The sequence below is a fragment of the Geotrypetes seraphini genome, chromosome 3 (genome assembly GCF_902459505.1).
Source record: "Geotrypetes seraphini chromosome 3, aGeoSer1.1, whole genome shotgun sequence".
In the NCBI taxonomy this organism is placed as follows: domain Eukaryota; kingdom Metazoa; phylum Chordata; class Amphibia; order Gymnophiona; family Dermophiidae; genus Geotrypetes; species Geotrypetes seraphini.
Window position 1 is genome coordinate 137,009,783 of NC_047086.1, and position 25,345 is coordinate 137,035,127.

General features: G+C 43.0%; 1 protein-coding gene across 11 annotated transcripts in view; it reads left to right on the forward strand.

Moving 5' to 3' along the window:
* The window catches only part of DTNB (dystrobrevin beta), a 420,990-nt gene that overhangs the window by 312,788 nt on the left and 82,857 nt on the right, over positions 1 to 25,345 (forward strand). For 10 of the 11 annotated variants that reach the window (XR_004538816.1, XR_004538817.1, XM_033938256.1 and 7 more), the window contains 2 exons: positions 9,334 to 9,493; positions 13,016 to 13,105. Coding sequence is in view for 8 of the 11 variants with exons in the window: in XM_033938256.1 (XP_033794147.1) it covers positions 9,334 to 9,493; positions 13,016 to 13,105 (250 nt within the window). In the remaining 3 variants the exon portion in view is untranslated. Of the gene's footprint in view, positions 1 to 9,333; positions 9,494 to 13,015; positions 13,106 to 25,345 lie in introns of those variants that run through there. The other variant, XR_004538818.1, reaches the window with a different exon arrangement.

The window sequence follows — 25,345 nt, forward strand, 5'->3', positions numbered from 1 at the left end:
GCATAATCACTAGCTTGCTCAGGACTGAGAGTCTGAAAGGCAGATAGAGTTTCCCCGGCCAGGCAAGGCAACAGACGCACGGCCCACTGATCAGGGGGCCATCCGGCTGCTGTTGCAATCCGCTCGAAGGCGTTTAAAAATTCATCAGGCGCGTCCCCAGGAGAAATTTTGCACAAATTCAATGTGTGTAATGGAATTTGTCCTACCATGGGCTGTGCCGGAGGACCCGGCGGATTCGCTGCGCCTGGGTTGGTCACCATAGGGTGTAATGTCTGAGCCCAGACCTTGGTCTGCTCGCCCATGGCCAATAGGATTTCATCATGTTGCCGCCTTGCGGCTTGCTGTCCAGAATGCCACATCTCCTGATTCGCTTTTATCAGGTTCTGTATGTCCTCTGAATGTTGACGTCTTTCTTGCGACAGCACCGCTAGGAATTGCTGTGGGTCCATCCTCCGACCTGTGTAAAAAGACAAACACAAAAAAGGAAACCCAAGTGCGGTCTCACCAGAGAGAGTAAACTATCCCTCTTTGTTTTAACCCCGAGGAGTATCTTAACCGATACCTCTCGTCTCCTCGTCAGTCCCCTCCCTAGGTACTCTTTACCTGAGGTACTGACGAGTCTGCGCCTTTGGTAAATAGGCCTCCTTGGCCTCCAGTCGTTCTGGCTGTGCTTGTACGTCCTGTTACTCCCGACTCAGGCACTTCCTTCTGGTCTGGTCCTTCCGGTGGTCCCTCAGAAGTATAGCCGGGCGTGGTTCCGGCAGCGTCGTCCTGCGTCACGGGAACACTCCAAAAGAAAAATTATGAAGCACAAAAAAAAAACTGCAAAAATTTCGTTTTTTTTTTTTTTTTCTTTATAGGTTCAAACTTGAAACCACCAGTAGAGTGTGCTAAAATCCCACCACTGCCACCATTTTGTCACCTGCCGGGGTCTTGGTAAAGTTCAGAAGACCTTCGGTAGAGGGTAGCACACTCCTGACGTGGCTCCCAAAGGGGGAGACCTCACTGGTGTCTCACTATCTTGGGCTTTGCTAAAAATAAAGCACCGTGAGTCAAGTTGAACAAAATACTGTGCAAAGTTTAATTAATCACTTGTCACATAAATCATATCACCAATTATTATAGTCCAAGTTTCCTTTCTTCCCAAACAAGGGCAAAAAGAAAGAAAACAGAAAACAAAAAGACTTTTAACTTTCACCCCAGTCCAGTGAAAGCACAGCAAGCTTTCTATCAGGTATGCTTCCAGTCCAGGTTTTAGGGCTTGCTCTACCTGATCACACAGTCTCTGAAAAACACTGCACAATTAGTCTCTTAAGCACTTATCCAGCCTTGAGCTGGAGTCCTGGGCTTACTAAACAACACAGTCCAGTTTCTTCACCAGGTATTTACAGTCTTGAATATAAAGTAAACTTTAAGCAAAAATAAAAGACAAAAACTGAAGCCTTACTGCAGGCTCCTAAATTTCCAGCCCTGATTAGCTCACAGTCCTTTGGGCTTCTCTTGAGCTCCTGCACAGCTGCAATGTAGCAATCCAATCAAGCTGGTGCAGCACTGCTCTAAGCTTGTGTTACAGCACAAACAATCAAAACAGTTCTGCCAAAAACTTCTCTCCACTATTATTCTTGTACAGCCTTGTACCTGTAGTGTTTAGTGGAAAGTGCCAAGCCCACATCCATGGCTTCTTCCATAACGGTCTCCAGCATACACCCTTCATCCAGGTCCATGCTTTCTGGTGTATCCAGCTGCTCTGCTGGTTCCTGAGGCATTGGAGCCTCACACTCCATTGGCTCTGGAGTGAGGTCTGGCCTTCTCCTGGCCCGGAGAACTCTCTCTCCCAGACTCTCTTGGGCAGCCTCCTTTAATGCTCTGGAGAGCTGCTTAACAGGCTTAGGGCCACGCCCTACACTGGGTGATCGTGTGCCTAGCTTGTGTGTTCTTGGGCTCCCCCTCAGGCTACAGGGTAGAATATCACTGGGAGCTTGATTAAATCCCTTAGTGTGACTGGAAGCTTTTCTGGGCCGGGCAGTTAACCTATCCTCAGGGCACTGCTCTAGGCTAGAAGACTCAGGATAGGCAGCTAGGCTTTCAGGATCTTCTTCCTGATCCTTCTCAGTGAGAGTCTGGTCTCGAGTAAGAGACTGAGACCGGGTTTTCACTCTGACATGACCGTCTCGGGGAGCGGAAATGTCACAAGATACATTTGGGGGGTCATAGCCAGTGATCTCTAAGACTTTTAATTGGACTCTTGTCTCTACTCTTCCTGGCTACTGCAATGTTGACTGCCATCAAGGAGCTGTTCCAGCAGCAACTCACCTGACTTTCACAACACTTTTCATCACTGTTATTGTTATGTTGGAGAGAAGGGAGGAACTTGAAGGGAAAAGGGGATAAGGTGGTGAGAGGACAGTGGGAGTCATTAACCATCTCTAGAAGGGACAGCCTTGGTCTCCTGCATGGACAGGAAAATATAGGATGTAAGATAATGTGTGTGTAGTTACCTTACACAAATGCAAACTGTTGATATTTCAAACCACCGTATGGGACTATCCTGTGGGAAGAAAGAAAAAGATGGTTAGTGACAGTAAAAGTATGGATGGTTCTGTAGAGTTCATAGTTTATTAAAAATTTGATAAAATGCTTAACATAACATTTCAAAGCGTTGTACAGTTAAAATAAAAAATAAGACAAAAATAGTACAAAAACAGACTTACTTAGGGGGGAGGGTTGAACAAAAAGGATAGAAGGAGGAAAAAAATTACAATTCTTGAAAAAAAAAAAAAAATAAGAACAAAGAAAAAAAACAAAGGGAATGGTTGGGAAATGTTTTAAAAGTTGATAAAAGATAAAGATAAGTTAAAAGAGTGAGGAATACATCAATCATATGCATCTTTAAAAAGAAAATATTTCAAGCTGCTCTTGAATTTTACCAAATTTTGTTCTGTTCTTAAATGTAACGGAAGTAAGTTCCAAATAGAGGGTGCTGTTACTGAAAAAATGTATGCACGACAAGTGCCAATTATTTTTAGTGAAGGAATATTAAGGGTATATTGTGATGAGGACCTTAAAGTCCTGGGGGGATCATATGGGATAAGAATTCTGTCAATGAATGCTGGGGCATTGGTCTGTCGGGTCTTAAAAGTAAGAAGGGCGATTTTATAAATGATCCAATGATGAATGGGTAACCAGTGAGCGTTCTTCAGCAGGGGAATAACACGGTCAAATTTTTTTGAGTTAGTGATAATTTTTATTGCTGTGTTTTGTATAAGTTGAAGACGTCTGATGTCCTTTTGGTATAAACCTTTATATAGTGAATTGCGGTAGTCAATTTTGGATATTATAAGAAAATGAAGTAGAATATTGAGGAAATTAAGGTCAAGGAGAGGAGCTAAGAATCTTATCATCCTTAACTTATAGAAACAGTTTTTAACCAGAGCACTAATTTGAGAACGATATTGTCAATGAGGATACCTAAGATTTTTACTGTCAAAGTGGATTCTAGTGGGATTTGATCAATAGAAATTGGTGAGACTAAGTGCTGGCCTTCTTTCCAAGGAAAAAGAATGGTACTAGTTTTTGTGATACTTAGAGATAGCATGTTTGAAGTTAGGCAGTCATGCATTTTAGTTAATTTATGGTTGATAGAAATGATATCAGTGGAGTCAGAGGGGTCAATACTGTGAAGAAGTTGAAATTCATCAGCATAGGCATATACTGTAAATCCAGAGCGTTAGTAGTGGGGCGAGATAAATGTTGAAAAGCAGAGGGGATAGTATTGAGCCTTGAGGAATTCATGTTCAGTATGAAATGATTTCGAATTAGATCCATTGAAGTAGACAGCAGAGAATCTGTTAGAAAAATATGATTCAAACCAGTCAAGAACCTGGTTGGTAATGCCGATAAAAGCTAATCTTTGAAGTAGAAGCTGATGATCAATAGTGTCGAATGCAGCTGCAAAATCCAAGGAAAAGAGAAGTACAGATTTGTGATGATCTAAATAGTAGTGAAAAGTAGTGGTTAGTCCTAAGAGGGAGTACTCAGTGGAATGATTTCTGCAGGAACCGGTTTGATTAGGATGTAGAACTTGGGTTCTGTCAACGAAGTCAGAACATTGATTGAAAACAATTTTCTCTGTTAATTTCGCTAAGAATGGTAAATTAGCAATTGGGTGGTAGTTTGCACAATCTTTAGTATTTTGTTTTGGGTTTTTGATAACAGGATGGAGTGTTGCCAGTATGTAGGTAAACTGGCCGTAGTAAGACTATTATGTATAACTAGTCTTTAAGCCCGTTATATTAACGGGTGCTAGAATATGTGTGTGTTTGTCTGTATTTATTTCTTTCTCTCTCTCTCCTTAGCCTATTTCTGTATTTCTTTCTTTCTGTCTTTCTTTTTCCTCGGCTATCCACCACCACCCCTTGCCTGCTCCCTCTGTTCATTTTCCTTTCCTTTTTCTTCCCCAGTGTCCACCACCACCCCTTCACTGCTGCCCTTATCCAGCAGCAGCCCTTCTCCCTTTGTTTTAACTCCCCCCTGTCCAGCAGCACCTCTTTCCTGCTCCCCTTGTCCAGCAGTAGGCCTCCCTTCCTTTTTCTGCCGCCCCTGTCCATCAGCACCTCTTTTCTACTCCCCCTGTCCAGCAGTAAGCCTCCCTTCCTTCTCCCCATCCCCCCCGGTCCATCAGCACCTCTTCCCCTGTCCAGCAGTAGGCCTCCCTTCCTTTTCCTGCCCCCCCTGTCCAGCAGCACCTCTTTTCTACTCCCCCCTGTCCAGCAGTAGGCCTCCCTTCCTTTTTTTGCCCCCCTCCCCGTCCATCAGCACCTCTTCCCCTGTCCAGCAGTACCTCTTTTCTGTTCCCCCTGTCCAGCAGTAGTCCTCCCTTCCTTTTCCTGCCCCCCCCCCTGTCCAGCAGCACTTCTTTTCTACTCCCCCTGTCCAGCAGTAGGCCTTCCTTCCTTTTTTTGCCCCCCCCCCCGGCCCATCAGCACCTCTTCCCATGTCCAGCAGTAACCCTTACCTCCACCGACATCCGCCTGAAGCCGACACCGACAACTCTGCCCTCCACCGACATCCGCCTGAAGCCGCCGCGGCCTGCAGGCACCGACAGCCTCTGTGGCCTGTTCCGACTCTCTCCACCCCGTCGCTTGCCATTTCCCCGCCCCCCTGGGGAAGCTTCGTGCGTTTCAGCAGCCTCCTGTCTGCGGGCTGCCCGCCCGTGGTCCCCAGCCCGTTCGAGAGAGGAGCCGCAGTGGGCAGGTGAGCAGGCAAGAGGGAAGATGCTGGCAGGTGCACCTGTGCCCCCCCCCCCCCTCCGAATCAGCGGCAGCAGTGAGGCGGCATTCTGGCGGTGAGTGACGGCATGTTCTGGCCTGCCTCCGTGTTTGAAAATTGAATTCGGCACGGAGGCACATCTCACAGCGCCAGGAATCACGAAGTTTCAAGAGCGCATGCGCGCTCTAGGGTTTTATTATTATAGATTTGTAGGGGCCGAAGATGGAGAAGTGCCATTTTAAGATGAATGGAGGAATAGGTTCTAAAGCGGATCTTTTGATATTTATGGAATTAATGAGACATTGAATGTCCTTTAAAGATGGTAGGAAGAAATTGGAACAGGTAGCAGTTAAAGAGTAACTGTTATGTACTTTGGTAAGTCTGAGATTGCACATATGTTGATCTTTAGATACATGAATAGTATTCTAAACCTGTATACACACTGCACACACCCTCTTCTTTATGTCTATCTCATGTAGACTAACACATACAGCAACAATAGTTTACCACCAAGCACGATTGTGAGTGTGATCAATTGCATCCACTGCACAGTGGCAGTGGTAGCTACTGGCCCCCCAAAACTGTCACAGAAACACACACAGGTACACTTAGAAATGCAACAACAGATACCCACACCATAGGCACCAGTATCTGGGGGATGCACACATGTGCACTAAGAGAGAGAGAGGGGTTAGGGTCAGAGAGAAGACACAAGAGTGGCTCAGATATTGAGGAGGAGATAGAGGATTTTAGGAGACTGTGTAGGGGTTGATGAGGGCAGAAAGTTTTGGAATATGAGGGTAGGTTAGATCAGAGATTGCACCATAACTCCAAACAGCAGCACTCACAAATAATTATTCTAGGTCACAAAACCCAGGTTTGCAGCTAATTAGTCGTCATGTATAGTTGGTGTACACTTGGGCGCAGCAGTTGAACATCAACACTCTGCTTGCATTTTATAGAATAGATTCTGTGTATACCAATGCTTGATTCACCCTCCATCCCTCACATCTCACCCCTTTTATGCCCCTTTTTGTATAACTTTGTGTAATGACCTTCTCTTAATGTGCGCTGTTCTGCTAACATATAGAATGAAGTCTAATGCAATTCTGCATTTCTAGCACTTAAATGACTCATGCATGCCCAACCTTTCTATTATTAGGGGAAAAATGGATTTGTATGCAGATTCCTTATTTGCATATAAATTGTGGATATCCTGAAAATTTCCTGAGAACTGAGTTGAGAACCACTGAATTAACAAAATAAATAAGTCTTAAGATGGAGTGCTTTCTATGACACTTTAATTTGTATTTAATTGTAATAAAAAGCACTGTTTAAAATATATTATTTGTACCTTAACGTGATAAAGGGCAACAATACAAATTATATCATTTTAACGCATAGTACAGTAGTTGTTTAACCATGGGTTACATGATAATAAGATGCAAAGCATTCAAATACATGCAAAACAGCACATTACTAAATAAATTTAATAGTATAGCTTGCAGTAAACACCTCAACCACATTACTCTGGCAGTATATTTCTATCCCAAAAACATCAAACAACACCTGAAAATCACCTTGTATACACCACTGCAACCCCCACTTCACCATATTCTAGGCCAGGGGTGCCCACACTTTTTGGGCTTATGAGCTACTTTTAAAATGACCAAGTCAAAATGATCTACCAACAATAAAATTTTAAATAAACACAAAGCACACTGTACACAGAGAAAATGTTAATTATCATTTATATTCCGGGCTTTTTTCAAAGAGGTCAAGGCAGATGACTTTATGCAATGTCACCTCAGTACCAACTATACAAAAATAGACAAATATACCCCCTCCCTTTTAACTAAACCACAATAGTGATTTTTAGCACAGGGAGCTACGCTGAATGCCCCATGCTGCTCGCGACGCTCATAGGTACCCTGCGCTAAAAACCGCTATTGCAGTTTAGTAAAAGGGGGCCATAGTACAAAATATAGACAATAGATATAAATTCTCAAAATGGACACATTTTGATCACTAAATTGAAAATAAAATCATTTTTCCTACCTTTGTTGTCTGGTGATTTCATGAGTCTCTAGTTGCACTTTGTTCTTCTGACTGTGCTTCCTCTCCTCTAGACCTTATTCACTCCCCCAACATTTTCTTCCTCTCTCCCTGCCCCCTTCCTTTCTGTCTGTCTTTCTTTCTGTCTCCCTGCCCCCTTTCATTCTGTCTCTCTGTCCCACCTTTCTTTCTGTTTCCCTTCTTTCTTACTGTCTCCCTGTCCCCTTTCTCTCTGTCTCCCTGCTCCCTTTTCTGTCTTTCTCTCTCCATACCCCATTTCATTCTGTCTCTCTGTCCCACCTTTCTTTCTGTTTCCCTTCTTTCTTACTGTCTCCCTGCCCCCTTTCTTTCTGTCTCCCTGTCCCCCCTTTCTTTATTTCTGTTTCCCTTTTTTCTTTCTGTCTCCCTGCCCCCTTTCTTTCTGTCTCCCTGACCCCTTTCTTTTTGTCTCCATGCCCTCTTTCTTTCTTTCTGTCTCCCTGTCCCCCCTTTCTTTCTGTTTGCCTTCTTTCTTTCTGTCTACCTGCCTGCCCCCTTTCTTTCTTTGTCTTTCTTTCTCCCTGCCCTCCCCCAAGCCACTGCCATCGGGGAACATGCTCCCAAGTCACTGCTGCCAAGTTGTGAGCTCTCCCTGCTTCCTGACATAGAAGCACCGGGCCAACCAGCCTTCCCCCCGAATTCAATTCTGACAACGGAGAGGAAATTCTGGGCCAGGCAGCGATTGGTTGGCCCGGAAATTCCTCTCCAACGTCAGAATTGACATCAGTGGGGGAGGGGGAGGCTGGTTGGCCCGGCGCTTCTGTTTATGGCGTCAGGAAGCAGGTAGAATGTGAAGGCAACACGAGTCTATCACGGAGCCCGGGATGGGCTCCGCGATCCACTCGTGTTTCCTTTGCGATCTACTGGTCGATCACAATCAACCTTTTGGGCACCCCTGCCCTAGGCCAAGGTGGGGGGAGCTTTTCAGGAGGGAACAAGTGCTGGGGGCGGGCACAGCTTTGTGGCCTGATGCTCCCGGAATAGTATAATATTGCTACCTGTGAGGTTGATTGTAAAGTTATTCTTATACTGTAGAATTGAATCACCCATGGTACTTTGAGGTATCACAAGTTAGTCACTCCCATGTTATAATAATGTGCTGTAAAATCCTGACTTTTACCTCACCTTAATAACTACCTCCCTAAAGCAATATTTTAAAACATAAAATCATATCACATTCTCCTCAATCATAATGGAGTTAGGATAATGTATATTTATTGACTTTGGGCTCCTTTTACAAAGGTGCGCTAGCGTTTTTAGCACACGCACCAGATTAGTGCACGCTAGCCGAAAAACTACCGCCTGCTCAAGAGGCTAGTTCGCGCTATTCTGCGCATTAGGGCCCTAACGTGCCTTCGTAAAAGGAGCCCTTTGTCTCTTCTTCCAGTCTAAGATGAAGATTTTGTTTCCTTGCTTCAAATAATCCCTCAAAAGTGTGTGGTGGAGGTGGGGGGGGGGGTCAGGGAAACAACTTACAAGGCATAGTTGTCAATTGAACATATAAAGAAGTACAAATAAATTATTAGATATTCAAATGATAAATATATGATCTTAACTTTATATGGAGAAGTTCACCATATACTGTAAAGTTAGGACTGCTACCGGTAGTTTTGTGACTAGTCATATGGATAAGTTATACTGCATTATCTGTATAACTTCAGGCCCTGGCCCCTTCTCTGGATACATAGACAAAGTCAGCTTTGGATAAATTTAGGCTAAATTAATCTTGTTTTGTAGCTCAAAGAATTTAAACAATATTGGCCACAAATGTTTTTATGTATCAACTACTGTCTTTATGATAGTCTTGGAGGTACACTATTTTTTAAAATTGTTGAAAATTTCATGCTTTTAGAAGAGAAAAGAGAAACAAGAGTAATCACTGTTTAGTGTTTAATGCAGAGAAATTGCTTGATACACTTTTGTGAAGTATATGAAGTAATCCTGTAATATTTGTTAAAATTTCTCCTGCAGACTCAAGCAGCAGTCTCTCCTCATTCATCACCAAGTCATGGAACCAGCCGTCCAATGCCAATGCCAGTCAGATCTACATCAGCTGGCTCAACTCCGACTCACATACCTCAAGACTCTCTTGTTGGATTGGGTGGAGATGTTCAAGAGGCTTTTGCACAAGGTTATTAAAACAAACACAAACATTTTTCATTTTCTTTTGAAAACAGCACCTGGAGAATTCTTATTAAATTTAATCTTAGTTTCTCATCTTTTAAAATCTGCCATACAGTTTACTAGGGAATTTTCTCACTGTTATTGATTTTAAATGGTAGTCAATCCTATGCACAGATCCAAAAGTTATGTTCTCAACAATGTTAGCAGAGGTCCTCCAAGTTATTGAGATGATTAAAGATAATATAGCTCTTTCAGATATGTGGGATATGATTTACGATCTTATCCCACATATCCGAAAAAGCTGTAGTATTATCTTTAATCATATCAGTAACTTGGCCTCTGTTGGATAAATATAGGGCTCCTTTTACGAAGCCGTGTTAGCGGTCTAACGTATGTAATAGCGCGCTCTAAAAAGTTTGCGTGCAATAAATCCGCTAACGCAGCTTCGTAAAAGGAGTCCATAGTTTCCAGTGCTTCCATGTAGCCGGTAGCCTGAAAGGACGGCAGAGTCTTAGGGCTCCTTTTACTAAGCTGCAGTAGTGTTTTTAGTGTGCGCTAACCCCCGCGCTATGCGGAAAATACTAACGCCAGCTCTATGGAGGCATTAGTGTCTAGCGCGCGCAGCATTGTAGCGCGCGCTAAAACCGCTAGCGCAGCTTAGTAAAGGAGCCCTTAATATTTAATTAAGACTCTGCCACCATTTCAGGCTACATGGAAGCACTGGAAACTAAGCAGCATATAACAGCTTTAGGAACTGCATGAACATCAGAAAATTCACATGTTGGAGCACATCCAGAAGGCCCAGAATAATAGGGCACTAAGGCATGTCAATTTTAGGGGTATATTTTTATTTTTTCAAACTTTACAAACCACTGGTGACCAAATTATACATTTTTGCATGCTGAATCTAAAGCTATCTTCAGAAACACTTAAAGTGAGTCTTACCTATATCAAGCCACAGTTAAAATATGTAGAAATTAAGATATATTTATTTTGAATGTACAAATAGTCTGAACTACACCTATAGCCGCATAATTGTCTTTAAAATATCATTTATGCACGTAATTTAATGTTATTTGGCAAAAATCCAACAGAGGCCATATCTTGTACCGAGTGCAACAGGGATAGTATGCTGAACCAAGGGTCTTCCATACGCTTCTGCAAGTCTTTTGGTAGGAGATATTCCCTGCAAGTTCTGCTCCCCTGGATAGTGGTAGCCAAGTGCAGCATGAGCTATTGGCTCCATCCACAGTCTTTGGCAAAAGGGATCCTGCTTCAGATCGATTCATGGATCACCTTAACAACAGATGCCAGCTGAGAGGATTACACCAGACACCCAGTACAAGGCCAATGGACTCCATCTCAAAGGAAGTGATCTATCAACAGACAGGAACTCTGAGCAGTTTGGATGGTGTTACTCTGACTGTAGTCTTTGCTGGAGGGCAAAGCAGTCAGAGTCTTCTCCAAAAATGCCATTGCAGTGGCTTATATCAACAGGCAGGGAGGCACCAGGAGCACTCTGCACTGGCAAGTTAGATGAAAATCTTTGATTTAAAAAAAAAAAAAAAAGCTAAGAAAGAATAAGAAGAGAAACTTGCCAAAGAGGCAAAAACTCATAACAATTATTTTAGGTGCATTAGAAGCAGAAAACCTGTGAGGGAATCTGTGGGACTGTTGGGGCACTCAGGGAGGATAAGACCATAGCGGAGAGACTGAATGAATTCTTGATGATGCGGAGGAACTGAAAGAATTCTTGGTAAATTTGGAAGATATAGGAAGCCAAATCAACAAGTTAAAAAATGATAAATCACTTGGACCGGATGGTACACATCCCAGGGTACTAAAAGAACTCAAAACATGAAATTGCTGACCTGCTGTTAGTGATCTGTAACTTGTCGCTAAAATCGTCTGTAGTACCTGAAGATTGGAGGGTGGCCAATGTTACACCGATTTTTAAAAAGGATTCAAGAGGAGATCTGGTAAATAACAGACTGGTAAGCCTGACTTCAGCGTGGAAACAATTATAAAAAATAAAATTGTGGGGGAAGATCCAAGATGGCTGCATATTAGTGTTGGCTTCTCTCACCTCTGCTGCGGAGCCAGCTAATTCCTCTGCAGTTTTTCAACATTGTGATCTTTTACATGGTGTTCTTTCTCTCTTTTTCAATGCCGCACACTAAAAGGAAGGGAGTTCTGAGAACGGCTCCCTCTCAGCTCAGAACTTCCACGCCGGTACAGCAACAAACCCTGGAGAGGTTTTTGAGCCAACTCACAACCCCATTACCAGAAGAAGAGGGCCCTGCTGCAGGTTTGGACGATGGAGCGCCCAGCTTCTTAAGGCATGAAGTATCGCTGTCCCCTCTGGTATCCAGCGCACAGCTGTGTCCGACGTCAGCACGGGTTGCCCCGGCAGTGACTCCAGGGGCAGAAGTCGCAGACCTGGATCTGACCCCGGAGGGAGGAGCGCCCGTGGGAAAGACAGTCGAGCAGCCAACTTTGGGAGCTTCAGCGAGTTCATCGCTGTTTTCGACACCCACTCCCCCCCTGGGTGGTGACATTAGAGACCATTTGGTAGGCCTTGCAGAGGCTCGATAATAAGCTGACGGAATCAACACAAGAGGTACTTAGTCTTTCAGGGAAGGTGGACAATTTGTCTAAAATTATTGAACGGACTAAACATGACTCTGCTGAACAAATAACTTGTGTTAAAACCAAAGTAAAAGATTTAAAGGAAATAACATCAACTCTGGTTAGAGATAAAAGTTATGTACACTCCAAATTAGAACAATTTGAGAATTTTAATAGGAGGCTAAATTTACGGATACTAAATTTTCCCAAATCACCAGCCTTAAATCCTCTCGACTACTTTAAAAAAATACCTAATGGAGATCCTCAAAATTCCTCAACAAGCTATTCCTCCTCTTAATAAAATATATTATACTCCGAATACTATGACTAAGGCTTCTGAAGAAGGAAATTGGTAATTGAAAAAGATTTGACTGCAATTTTGGAGGAATCCCTTTCCGATGTTAAGGAAAGGGGGACGCTCCTAGTTTCCTTTGTATTTGAACAAGATTTAAACCTTATAATGAAACTCTATTTTCGCAATTCACATCAAGATTTTTCTGGACAAAGAATTTGGATTTATCCAGATGTATCCAAAATAACACAAGACCACAGAAAAGAATTTCTTTCTATGCGTGAAGAAATAAAAAAATTGGGGGCTTCTTATCTTTTAGCATATCCCTGTAAATGCTAACATTCCTTCAACTGGAGAAGTGTTTTTCTTAACTATTTTCTGTCTTAGGATGTCAATGTATGGTGCATCTTTATTTTTCAGTATGCATTTCATATCTCACTATGCCCCAAAGCCTACATTTGACCATAGATGATAAGTTTGTTCAAGTTGTTTTATAAAAGGCTGTCTTTCTGTTATGTACAGTGAAACAAAGGTTTATTTTTTGGGTATGAAATTATTTATAAAATGTTAATAAAATGCTTAATTTTCTTGCTTGTATTTGCCTTATAGGTACAAGGAGAAATCTCCGCAATGATTTACTGGTAGCAGCAGATTCAATCACAAATACCATGTCATCTTTAGTAAAGGAATTGCATTCAGGTGAGTTAAGCACATTTGCTATGCAAAGAAAAAATCTGATTCATATGCCACCTTTTGTGCTAACTGAACTCAAAAACATTTTACAGAGTTAGAAATTTCAAGGTGTTTAAAAATAGGTAGGGGGAGCCTTTGTACCTTAAACATAGGATTCAGGAGAAGGAACCAATTAATTAATTAATATTTAGCTCTCAACTTTTCATTAGTAGCTCAAGGCATTTCATTCAGATACAGTGTGTATTTCATTATCTTCAGCAGGGCTGTTGCAGCTGTTATGTAGGGGGCAGTGGCAGAAGCTGAGCTAGAGTCAATAGGATTTATCTTCTCATTCCAACTGTCTACTTTTTCTTGGGTTCATAGTCAAAGCACGCGCCGACAAAGGTTCGCCGAGACAACTGAGCACAAGGCGGAAGCCCGCACCAAAGAAAATAGTGTTTTAAGGGGCTCCAACGTGGGGTGTTGGTGGGGAACCCCCCACTTTACTGAATACAGATCGCGCCGGCGTAGTGCGGCGTTGTGGGGGGTTTGAGGGGTTCATTATACTAGAAACTTAACTTTTTCCCTGTTTTTTAGGGAAAAAGTGAAGTTTTCAGTATAATGTGGGGGTTACAACCCCCCACAACGCCGGTGCAATCTGTATTCCCCACACCCCCCATCGGAGCCCCTTAAAACACTGTTTTTCTTCAGCGCGGGCTTCTGCTTTGCACTCAGTTGTCTTGGCGCGCCTTTGTCAGCGCGCACTTTTGACCTGTCACCCTTTCTTGTCTCTCTGATGGCTCTGAGAGTAGCCACAGCAATTAGAGAACTCTAGTCTAGATGCACAAAACACAGTTGTTAAGACTGTGCAAGTTGCTGTTGGCCGATTTTTTGGATGATTGTGGAACAGGGATCGATGTTCCAACCGGTTTCCGTGCAAATGCTTTGCATGGAGGTTTGCCATTATCCACACTGGACCAGTTGCTTTTAGAGCAACTGGATACATGCGCAGAACTGGTTTGGATAAGCTCGATCAACTGAAAGGCAGGTGAAGCTCCAAAGCAGCCTTCTGCCACTCAGCTGTTGGGGCTTTTTTTCTTTTTTAATGGCACAGATGTTGTGCGTGTGTGTATGGGGAGAAGATTTGGAGAGATTGATGAGTAATTATATGAGTAAGATTGTCAGATGGATGGAAAAGCAGGGTTTGAGATTGAATGTGGAGAAGACAGAAATAATGTTTGTAGGGAGATCTGACCAGGATAGGTGGCCATAGGAATTAAAGATGATGGATGAAGTACTGCAAATGAGAGAGTCAAAGACAATTCCAGGAGTAAGACTTGGTTCAGGCCTTACAATGAACTGTCAAGTGGCTAAGACAGTACAAGCATGCTTTGCACAGATACATTTATTGTATTGAGTGAAACCAATGCTGTCATCTTTTGACTTTCGTACTGTTTTGCAGGCGATGGTCCTATCGAGGCTTGAATACTGCAATGTCCTGTACCTTGGAATAACCAAGATTAGGTGCAGGGCATTGCAAGTGGTACAAAATGCAGCGGCTAGATTGATAACGAGAACGTCGAGATATGAACATATTACACCTTATCTTAGAATTCAGTATAAAGCAGTGATGATTTGTCATCAATTCTTATACGGTACGATCCCTGAATTCTTTAAGAACAAGATGAGTTACCAACCGAAAAGATCATTGCGCTCTGAAAATTCTGCCCTGCTGAAGGTGAATGTTAATCCAAAATATGTAGAAACCAACGTAATGACATTTGTTGTGCAGGGGTAAGATTGTGGAACTCTCTTGTTGGGCAAATATGGAAATGTGGTGATAGGGGCACATACAGCAAACTATTTAAAACACAATTGTTTGTAAATGTGTTTCTTTAAGTAGTGATTTTCCCTGTTTGCTGATTTTCTTAAGATTTTGATCAGCTGTGTTCATTTGTTTTATTTGCTGTAAAATTTTATGTATGCAACATTTTTATAAACCGTTTTGGTTTAAAACGGTATAGAAATTTTTTAAATAAATAAAATAAAATCTGCCAAGAAAGGGACTTGGGGGTAATGGTGGACATGACAATGAAGCCGACGGCACAGTGCGCAGCGGCCGCTAAGAGAGCGAATAGAATGCTAGGTATAATCAAGAAGGGTATTACAACCAGGACGAAAGAAGATATCCTGCCGCTGTATCGGGCGATGGTGCGCCCGCATCTGGAATACTGCGTCCAATATTGGTCGCCGTACCTTAAGAAGGATATGGCGTTACTCGAGAGGGTTCAGAGGAGAGCGACACGTCTGATAAAAGGGATGGAAAACCTTTCATACGCTGAGAGATTGGAGAAACTGGGTCTCTTTTCCCTGGAGAAGAGGAGACTTAGAGGGGATATGATAGAGACTTATAAGATCATGAGGGGCATAGAGAGAGTAACGAGGGACAGATTCTTCAAACTTTCAAAAAATATAAGAACAAGAGGGCATTCGGAAAAACTGAAAGGGGACAGATTCAAAACAAATGCTAGGAAGTTCTTCTTTACCCAGCGTGTGGTGGATACCTGGAATGCGCTTCCAGAGGACGTAATAGGGCAGAGTACGGTATTGGGGTTTAAGAAAGGATTGGACAATTTTCTGCTGGAAAGGGAGATAGAAGGGTATAAATAGAGGATCACTGCACAGGTCCTGGACCTGTTGGGGCCGCCGCGTGAGTGGGCTGCTGGGCACGATGGACCTCAGGTCTGACCCAGCAGAGGCATTGCTTATGTTCACCCCCAACCAGAATGGAGGCAGGAGGGATGCCCACTCCCTCCTGCCACCACGGATCCCCCCCGTACCAACCATAATCGGCATAAAAGATAACCACTCCATCCTGCCTACCACGATCCCCCCCGCAAACTCTCCCAAAACTGACCCCTCTCTTCCCCCGCTCCCTTTCCTACAAAAAAAATAAGTCAGCAGGAGAGATGCCCCTAAAACCCTACCACCATCCCCGGTACCTGTAATTTAATTGACAGCAGGAGGGATGCCCTGCTCTTCGGGCCCACCACTGCAAAATGGCAGGCCTTCCCTTTCCTGGTAGATCCTAGGATGCATGGGGAGGGACCTAATGCCCTGATTGGCTCAGATACCAAAAGGGGCCTTAGGTGTCTGAGTCAATCAAGAGCCATATCAATTTCAGCCTCTCTCACTGCAAAATTACAAAGACCTGCAACACATGTTGCCATAAGAATTGCCATACTGGGACAGACCTAAAGGCCATCAAGTTCAACATCATGTTTACAACCCAGGTTCCAAATACCTAGCTAGATCACAAGAAGTAAAACAGTTTTTATGCTGCTTAGTCTAAGAATAAGCAGTGGATTTCCCCAAGCCTTCTGAAAAATGGCCTATGGACTTCTCTTTTAGGAAATTATCCAAACCTTTTTTAAACCCTGCTAAGATAACTTATTTCACCACATTCTAAAGCAATGAATTTCAGAGTTTAATTACACATTGTATGATGTAATATTTTCTCTGGCTTGTTTTAAAGCTACTACTTAGTAGCTTCATCAAATGCCCCCTAGACCTAATATTTTTGGAAAGAGTAAATTGCGTACATTGTTTTTCTTGATCTTCTATGGAGACAACCTGGGCTTGAGATCTAGCTAGGTACTTGTGACCTGGGTTGGCCACTGTTGAAATCAGGACAATGTACTGGGCTTGATGGACCTTCAGTCTGTCCCAGTATGGCAGTTCTTATGTTCTTATTATTATTATTTGAAAACATAAGAACATAAGCATTGCTTCTGCTGAGTCAGACCAGAGGTCCATCATGCCCAGCAGTCCGCTCACATGGCAACCCATCAGGTCCAGGACCTGTATAGTATTTTCTATCTATACCCTTCCATCCCTTTTCCCTTCAGGAATTTATATAATCCTTTCTTGAACCCTGATATTGTGCTCTGTCCTATCACACCCTCTGGAAGCTCATTCCAGGTGTCCACCACCCTTTGAGTGAAGAAGAACTTCCTAGCGTTTGTTCTGAATCTGTCCCCTTTTAATTTTTCCGAGTGCCTTCTCGTTCTTGTAGTTTTCGAAAGTTTGAAGAATCTGTCCCTCTCCACTTTCTCTATGCCCTTCATGATCTTGTAAGTCTCTATCATGTCCCCTCTAAGTCTCCGCTTTTCCAGTGAAAAGAGCCCCAGTTTCTCTAGTCTTTTAGCATATGAAAGGTTTTCCATACCTTTTATCAGTCATGTCGCTCTTTTCTGGATCTCGAGTAACGCCATATCCTTCTTTAGGAATGGCAACCAATATTGGACGCAGTACTCCAGATGCGGGTGCACCATTGCCCGATACAATGGCAGAATAACCTCTTTCGTTCTGGCTGTAATACCTTTCTTGATAATACCCAGCATTCTATTTGCCTTCTTTGAGGCCGCTGCGCACTGTGCCAACAGCTTCATTGTCTTGTCCACCATTATCCCTAAGTCCTTTTCTAGGGTACTTTCACCCAATTCCAGCCCTCCTATCGTATAGCTGTACTTTGGGTTTCTGTTTCCCACATGCAAGACTTTACATTTCTCTACATTAAATTTCATCTGCCATCTCGCCGCCCACTCTTCTAGTTTGTTCAGGTCCCTTTGTAAAGCTTCACAGTCCTCCTTTGTCCCAGCTCCATTAAATAGTTTGGTGTCGTATGAGAACTTTATTACCTCGCACTTCGTCCCTGTTTCTAGATAGTTTATAAAAACATTGAACAGCAGCGGTCCGAGCACTGACCCCTGTGGAACACCACTTGTGACCCTCCTCCAATCAGAGTAGTGGCCCTTCACTCCTACCCGCCAACCAATTTTTGATCCATCTATGTACGTCTCCTTCCACCCCATGGCTCTTCAGTTTCCGTTGTAGGCGTTCATGGGGTACCTTGTCAAAGGCTTTTTGGAAATCCAAGTATACGATTTCTATGGGGTCCCCTTTGTCCATTCATTTGTTAATTCCTTCAAAGAAGTGTAATAAGTTCGTTAGGCATGATCTTCCCTTGCAGAAGCCATGCTGGCTTGTTTTCATCAGTTTATTTCTTTCTAGATGCTCATCGATGTTGTCTTTTATCAGCACTTCCGCCATCTTCCCCAGAACCGAAGTCAGACTTACCGGTCTGTAGTTCCCCAGGTCACCTCTTGCTCCCTTTTTGAAGATGAGCGTAACATTTGCTGTCTTCCAATCCTCCGAGATCACGCCTGTACTCAGGGACAGGTTACAAACCTGCTGTAGTAGCTCTGCTATTTCCTCCTTTAGTTCCTTCAAAACCCTGGGGTGGATTCCGTCTGGGCCCAGAGATTTGTCATTTTTTAATCTATCTATCTGCCTATATACGTCTTCGAGGCTTACCTCCATTGATGTTAATTTTTCTACCTGGTCCCCTGTGAAGATTTTTTCAGGTTCTGGCACGTTGGATGTGTCCTCTTTTGTAAATACTGACGAAAAGAACATATATAGTCTATCCGCCACCTCTTTTTCCTCCTTCACCACTCCTTTTCTATCTCCGTCATCCAGCTGTCCCACCTTCTCCCTAGCAGGCTGCTCCCCTTTAACATATCTGAAGAACGGTTTGAAATTTCCTGCTTCCCTTGCTAGCCTCTCTTCATATTCTCTTTTTGCTCTTCTAACCACGCGGTGACATTCATTTTGATACTTCCTGTGCTCTTTCCAGTTCTCCCCAATTTTGTCCTTTTTCCATTCCCGGAATGAATGTTTCTTGTCTCCTATCGCTTTCCTCACTTCTCTGGTTATCCACGCCGGGTCTCTAGTTTGATTCTTTTTGCATCCTTTTCTAAATCTGGGGATGTACAGATTTTGCGCTTCGCTCACCGTGTCTTTGAATAGTGACCAGGCTTGCTCTACAGTCTGGTATTTCTTTGAGTTGCTTCTAAGTTTCTTTCTTACCATTACTCTCATCGCTTCGTAATTTCCTTTCTTGAAGTTTAAAGTTGTCGCTGCGGTTCTCTTCCCTTTCGATATTCCAACTTCAACTTTGAGCTTGATCACGTTGTGATCGCTGTTTCCCAATGGTCCCACTACTTCCACTTACTTTGCAGGCCCTCTAAGCCCATTGAGGATGAGGTCCAGAGTGGAATTTCCTATCATTGGTTCTCTGACAAGCTGCTCCATGAAGAAGTCCTGTATAGCCTCCAGGAATCCGGTCTCGCTAGCACATTTTGAGTTTCCAAGACTCCAGTCTATCCCGGGATAGTTGAAGTCTCCCATAACAATCATGTTTCCGCTTTTGCATTCTCGGCTCTCATTTCTTTGTCGCTTTCTTCGGATTGCCCAGGTGGATGGTAGTACAGGCCCATCTTTATCTCGGGCCCATTTCTTCCTGGTATTTTAACCCATAGTGATTCCAATTTGTCGGTCGTCGTCACTGTGTCCACTCTGGTCGAGTGCATGTTATCCTTTATGTATAGGGCTATTCCTCCTCCTTTCTGACCTTACCTGTCTTCGCGATAAAGTTTGTACCCCGGTAGTACTATGTCCCATTTGTTTTCTTCATTCCACCATGTTTCAGAGACTCCAATGATGTGTAGGTTCTCATTTTTGGCCATGACTTCTAGTTCTCACATTTTGTTCCTTAGGCTCCTTGCATTAGTATACATGCAGTTTAAATCCTGGTGTTTTTTTGTCTGCGTTTTCTTTTCCTGTGTTACGTTCTTCTTATTATCCTCATCTTGAGCTGTCAGCTCTTGTTTTTTGCCCATTGTGTTTTTCCCCTGTGCTACGTCCTTCTTATGCTCCTCTTGGTCTATCAAGTCTTGTTTTTTGCCCGTTGATTCTTCCCAGCATTTTTCCCTCTCAGTATCTTCTCGGGATACCTTTTGCCGAATCATTGACAATCCCCTTCTTCTTAGTTTAAAGCCTGCTCTATTCCTCTTCTGACATTGTTTGCTAGAAGTCTTGTTCCCGACGCACTCGGGTGTAGTCCATCTCTCCTGAAGAGCTTGTTTTTGCCCCAAAACGTTGTCCAGTTCCTCACGAAGTGGAACCTCTCTTCCTTACACCATCTCCTCATCCATGCATTTATTGATTGTAGTTCAGTCTGCCTCTTCACATCTGCCCTCGGTACTGGTAGGATCTCTGAAAACACTATCTTCTGAGTCCTCATCTTCAACTTCCTTCCCAGAGTCTTGAACTGTTCGATCAGTGCATTCCTACTGTAGTCTCTCCTGCTGACATCATTTGTCCCGATGTGGATCATCACCGCAGTTTCTTCCATCTCTGCTCCTTCTAGGATCCTTTCAATTCTGTCGACGGTGTCCTTTGTTCTTGCACCTGGGAGGCAGGTCACTAGTTGATCCTCTCTCCCTCCTGCTTTGTGGCTATCTACTTGCCTTAGGACTGAGTCTCCCACTAGGATCGCAGACTTTCCTTTTTTCAGTTTTCGTTCTGGTCGTAGGTCCGTGTCCTCAATGTGCCTCACAGCTTCCTCTTCTAGGCATCGACAAGACCTTGCCTCCTCTTCCTGCGAGATAATTCTATGGGCGTCTTCTTCCTTGGGAGTCAGATTGCTCCTGTTCTCCATTCCATGTGGTGTAACTTCATCTTCACTGTGCTGTTCATTTTCTTCCACCCTCCTGTAGGCCTCTTCAATGAACTTCTCGAGCTCCCGGACTTGTTTCTCGATGTGCCTCTCTCTCATAGGGTCTTCAGTCATCCCGATTGGGTCTTCTGTGATGTAAAGTCCCTCCAGTTCAATCGACTAACTTCCGCCTTCAAGCTTTTCAGTTCCTGGCACCGACCGCATACTTACGACTGCCTCCCCAAGGGGAGGTAGTCTGCTTCCATTGCTGTCCGTCTTTTAGAGTACTCTTTATTATATCGCTGGTACCCTTTTGCTTGTGCGTGTGTGTTTTCTCTGCATGCTACTTCCCTATTCCTGTTGTTGTTTTGTATGTATGTGTACCCCCTCTGCGTGTACTATGGTTTTCTCTTTTGTGCTAGTTTGGTTATTTATCTGTTCTTTGTTGTTGTCCTTACCTTGCTGGTCTTCCCTGGTGTCCTTGGGTGTACTGACTCAGCCCTTCTTGAGGCCCTTCACAAAGGCGCTCTTACTAAGGCGAGCGCCTTTGCCGTACGCCGAACAGCTGTGTGCCGTTGGCTCCTCCCCTTTTAAGGAGGACTTCGGTTGGTGACTCTGCCGATGCAGTGGGGGTGGGCGGAGCTTACTCTCGCCGCTGCCCCTAGCTTCTGGCTCTTCTCTGCCTCATCCCTCGGCTCCTTTTTGTTTCTGTGATTTCTTTCTTCTTTCTGCCTGCTCCTTGCTCCCTTCTAACTCTCTCTGCCGCTGCTCAACACCGCGTGCGCCTTTGGCTCCTCCCCTTTTAAGGAGGAGTTCGGGTGGTGACTGCTGACGCGGTGGGGTGGGCGGAGCTTACTCTCGCCACTGCCCCTTGTTTCCGGCTCTTCTCTGCCTCCTCCCTTGGCTCCTTTTTGTTTCTGTGCTTTCTTTCTTCTTTCTGCCTGCTTCTTGCTCCCTTCTAACTCTCTCTGCCGCTGCTCAACACTGCCAATACTTAAGTGAATAGTCTACACTACGATGTTGTGTATTTGTTTTTAATGATTGTAATAAAGGTGAGAGTTTGAAATAGTATTTTCTGGATTCTGTGCATCAACTAGGCAATTAGGTATGAGCTTTTGTTTGCTTTGGTTAATTTGTAATGTAGTGGTTGGAATATATCAGAATGCCATAATTATATTTTGCACAGTACAGGGACACACACATTGCTTTCTGTTTCTCTGGAGTTGCACTTTATGAAAAGTCTAGCTTCCTAGGGGTTCAATTTAATTTGTATTTCTATTTTTATATTGTGGTTACTTATTCTGTACTAGGTGAAGATCTGTGTTCTGCATATTTGAAAGAGACATGGTTTTCGTTTTTCTGTTAGCACTGATTGCATGATTGATCTCTTTTAATCTGGTTTGTTTAGATTTCAAATAGATTTGTTGATGTTTTAGTGATCACTACAGTATTTTTGGTATTGTCTTTTCCTAGGTAGGTGCTTGTGTGACTTGTGGAAGTTACTGCTATTATGGCATGTTGCAATTGCTCTGTAGGTCCTGAGAGACATTTATAGTGTTTTGTATTACTTAACTTCAGTGGCATAGTGAGGGTGAGAGGTGCCCGGGATGGTGGTACCCCTCCCTCGCACTCATCTCCATCCCCCCTCCTTTTCCAATTCTGCCTGCTGACCGTGTCCCCTTCCTTTCCCCTGTACCTCTAGTTGAAGTTGTTGTTCATGGCGGTCAACAATGTGCTCCTTGTGACCCCGTCAGCCCTCCCTCTGACGTCACTTCTTATGCACAGCACCCAGAAGTGGCATCAATGGGAGAGCCGATGGGGTCGCGAACAGCATGTTGTTGACCGCCGCAACAGCTTCAACTAGAGATATGGGAGAAGAGAAGGGAGGTGCCCACGTGGAGGGGAGGAATGCAAGGTCATGCATTTGGGCTGCAAAAACCCAAGGAAACTGTACAATTTAGGGGAATGACGAACTTATGTGCACGACAGAAGAGCGGGACTTGGGTGCGATTGTATGTGATGATCTTGCCAAACAGGTTGAAAAGGTGATGGCAAAAGCTAGAAGGATGCTAGGTTGCATAGGGAGAGGTATGGTCAGTAGGAAAAAGGAGGTATTGGGCATGGATTCTGGATTGTACATCTAAATGGTGCCGTGGTGTTTTCATCTACAGTCTGGCCAGACATTTTCTACCAGCACAGCACGGCGTTTCAGACCATGGTCCCAAGCTAAGTAAAACTTTTTTGCTTTTCCTGTGCACAGTGATGGATATATTACCCTTTTGATAATGACATTTCAGTGGTGGTGGAGTTTTTTGCCAGTGATAGTACATAAGCAGCTTGGACTTTAAACAGTATTGAAGTTGTTTACTGCTGCATTGAAATTTTTGAGGCTTTTTCTCCACTGGTTTGCGAAATGGTTATCTGAGGAGTGTAACCCATCTCTGGTGAGTATTATTTTGCAGTTAAATTTTGGGATTTTTTTTCTATTACTCTTTGTTTTTTTCTTGTGAGACAGAGACGTTTAAATACCTACGTAATGTAAATGTGCATGGGTCAAGTCTTTTTCATTTGAAAGGAAATTGCAATTAGAGGGCATAGGACGAAGTTAAGAGGTGATATGCTCCGGAGTAATCTAAGGAAATACTTTTTTACAGAAAGGGTGGTAAATGCATGGAACAGTCTCCCAGTAGAGGTGGTGGAGACAGAGACTGTGTCTGAATTCAAAAGGGCCTGGGATAGGCACGTGGGATCTCTCAGAGAGAGAAAGAGATAATAGTTACTGTGGATGGGCAGACTAGATGGGCCATTTGGCCTTTATCTGCCTTCATGTTTCTATGTTTCTGTGAATGGGAAGAGACAGAGAGGAGGAGGGGTGTCAGCACCCCCACCAACATGGTGCCCAGGGCGGAATGCCCCTCCCCCCTTACTATGCCACTACTTAAGTTCACACTGTACCTGGTATTCAGTTTTGGATTTAGATATATTTTTCTCAGTAATGACTCAAGGCATGTTATATTATGTACAGTAAGTATCTTTCATATCCCTGGAGGGCTTATAAGTTTTGTATCTGAGGCATTGGAGAGTTAAGTGACTTGTTCATGATCTCAAGCAATATCAATGGGATTTGAGCTCTGGCTTTTCTAGTTCTCAGCTGGCTGCTCTAACCATGTTTGGTAATCAGCAAACTAAGGCTAGTGGAGCTGAAGCCTGGTGGCCCTTTGGCAACCTTCCAAAAACATTGCTAGGTAAATTATTTTATGGTTATATTATAGTGTGACTTATTGCAATAATAGAGGAAATCAGAAGGGAGGGGAGATTAAAACTTTTTCATATCACTATATTCCTCTTAAGTTACTTTTTTAATATTGTTTTAATATGTATATGAGTATAAATATATTTTATTTACCACTTTATATTTTCTTTCCAGTTCCTCTCGATTTTTTAAATATTGTTTTAATATTCTTTCCCATTCTTCTTGATTTTTTAAATATTGTTTTAATATGTATACGAGTATAAATATATTTTATTTACCGCTTTATATTTTCAGTTCCAGTTCTTCTCGATTTTTTAAAATATAATTTGTCATAATTTTCAAAAAATTGTTTATCTTTGCAACCCCCTACCAACACACCACGCACCAGCCCTGCCAAATCAACTGTGCTCAGAACACATCATGACTTGCACATCTGCTTTCCTAGCTTAGAGGGAACATTACTGTAGGTGGAAATATGCAGTATGCATTTTCCAAAGGCATATTCTAGGCAAGCCAGAAAAGTATGACAGTATTTCTGATTTTGCATGCCAATACAGCTATTAAAATAATTAGATGTCAGCATTTACACCTGCTCTAATGCAGATACAAGTGTCTGGCAAACTGGTTTAGACTTAGGGTTTGCACAAGTGATTGGGGGGAATTTGCTTATTTCTCTGGTATTTAAAACAACCTCATAAACAAGTTAAAAAGTGCACGCTTTTCATGCATGTTTGTTTGGGAACTGGGTGTGAAAAGGCATGGTAAAGTGTGTCTTATTAAAGTAACAATGTCAATATGAGGCATGTTTGTGTGTGTGTGTTTCTTTGTGCCTAAGTCTATACACAGACAAAGTGATGGAGTTTTCTCAATAGATGCTATCGCCTGGGGCAAAACCTGCCTTTAAAATGAGTTTTTCATTTGCCTTCTTAACTGGATCTTTCTGGACATCAGTTTTGTAGAATCTGATATGCATATAGATTTTATTTTAAAGCAGTTATGTGCACACATGTAAGTTCCTGTCATTATAGATTCAAAACCTCAAACAAGCTTATTTGTCCCAAAATAAACATTCTCACTATATGTGCTAGCACTTTCAGGAGACTTTTGTAAAATACTTGAAAGAATTGTGCATGTCCCAACTCCTAGCTAGACAACCATGCAAACTGAAGGTTTACACTTTAACATCCATATTACAGTGCTAAATATAAGAATCTATTTTTGCCAATCAATTGTATTTCTAACATCTCTTGTACTACTTGTTATCATTTCCATAGCAGTTCTTGGCATACCTGTTGACAGCCTTCTTTCTTGCAGCTGATTTTCTTCAGTCTTATCTGGATTGGGAGGCAATGAGCTCCATCCCCTTTTCTGAATACTAATATCATTACATTGAGACAATTGGCTTATTATTAAAAGCTTCAGTAACTATGGCATGTGGCTGCAGGCATATCAC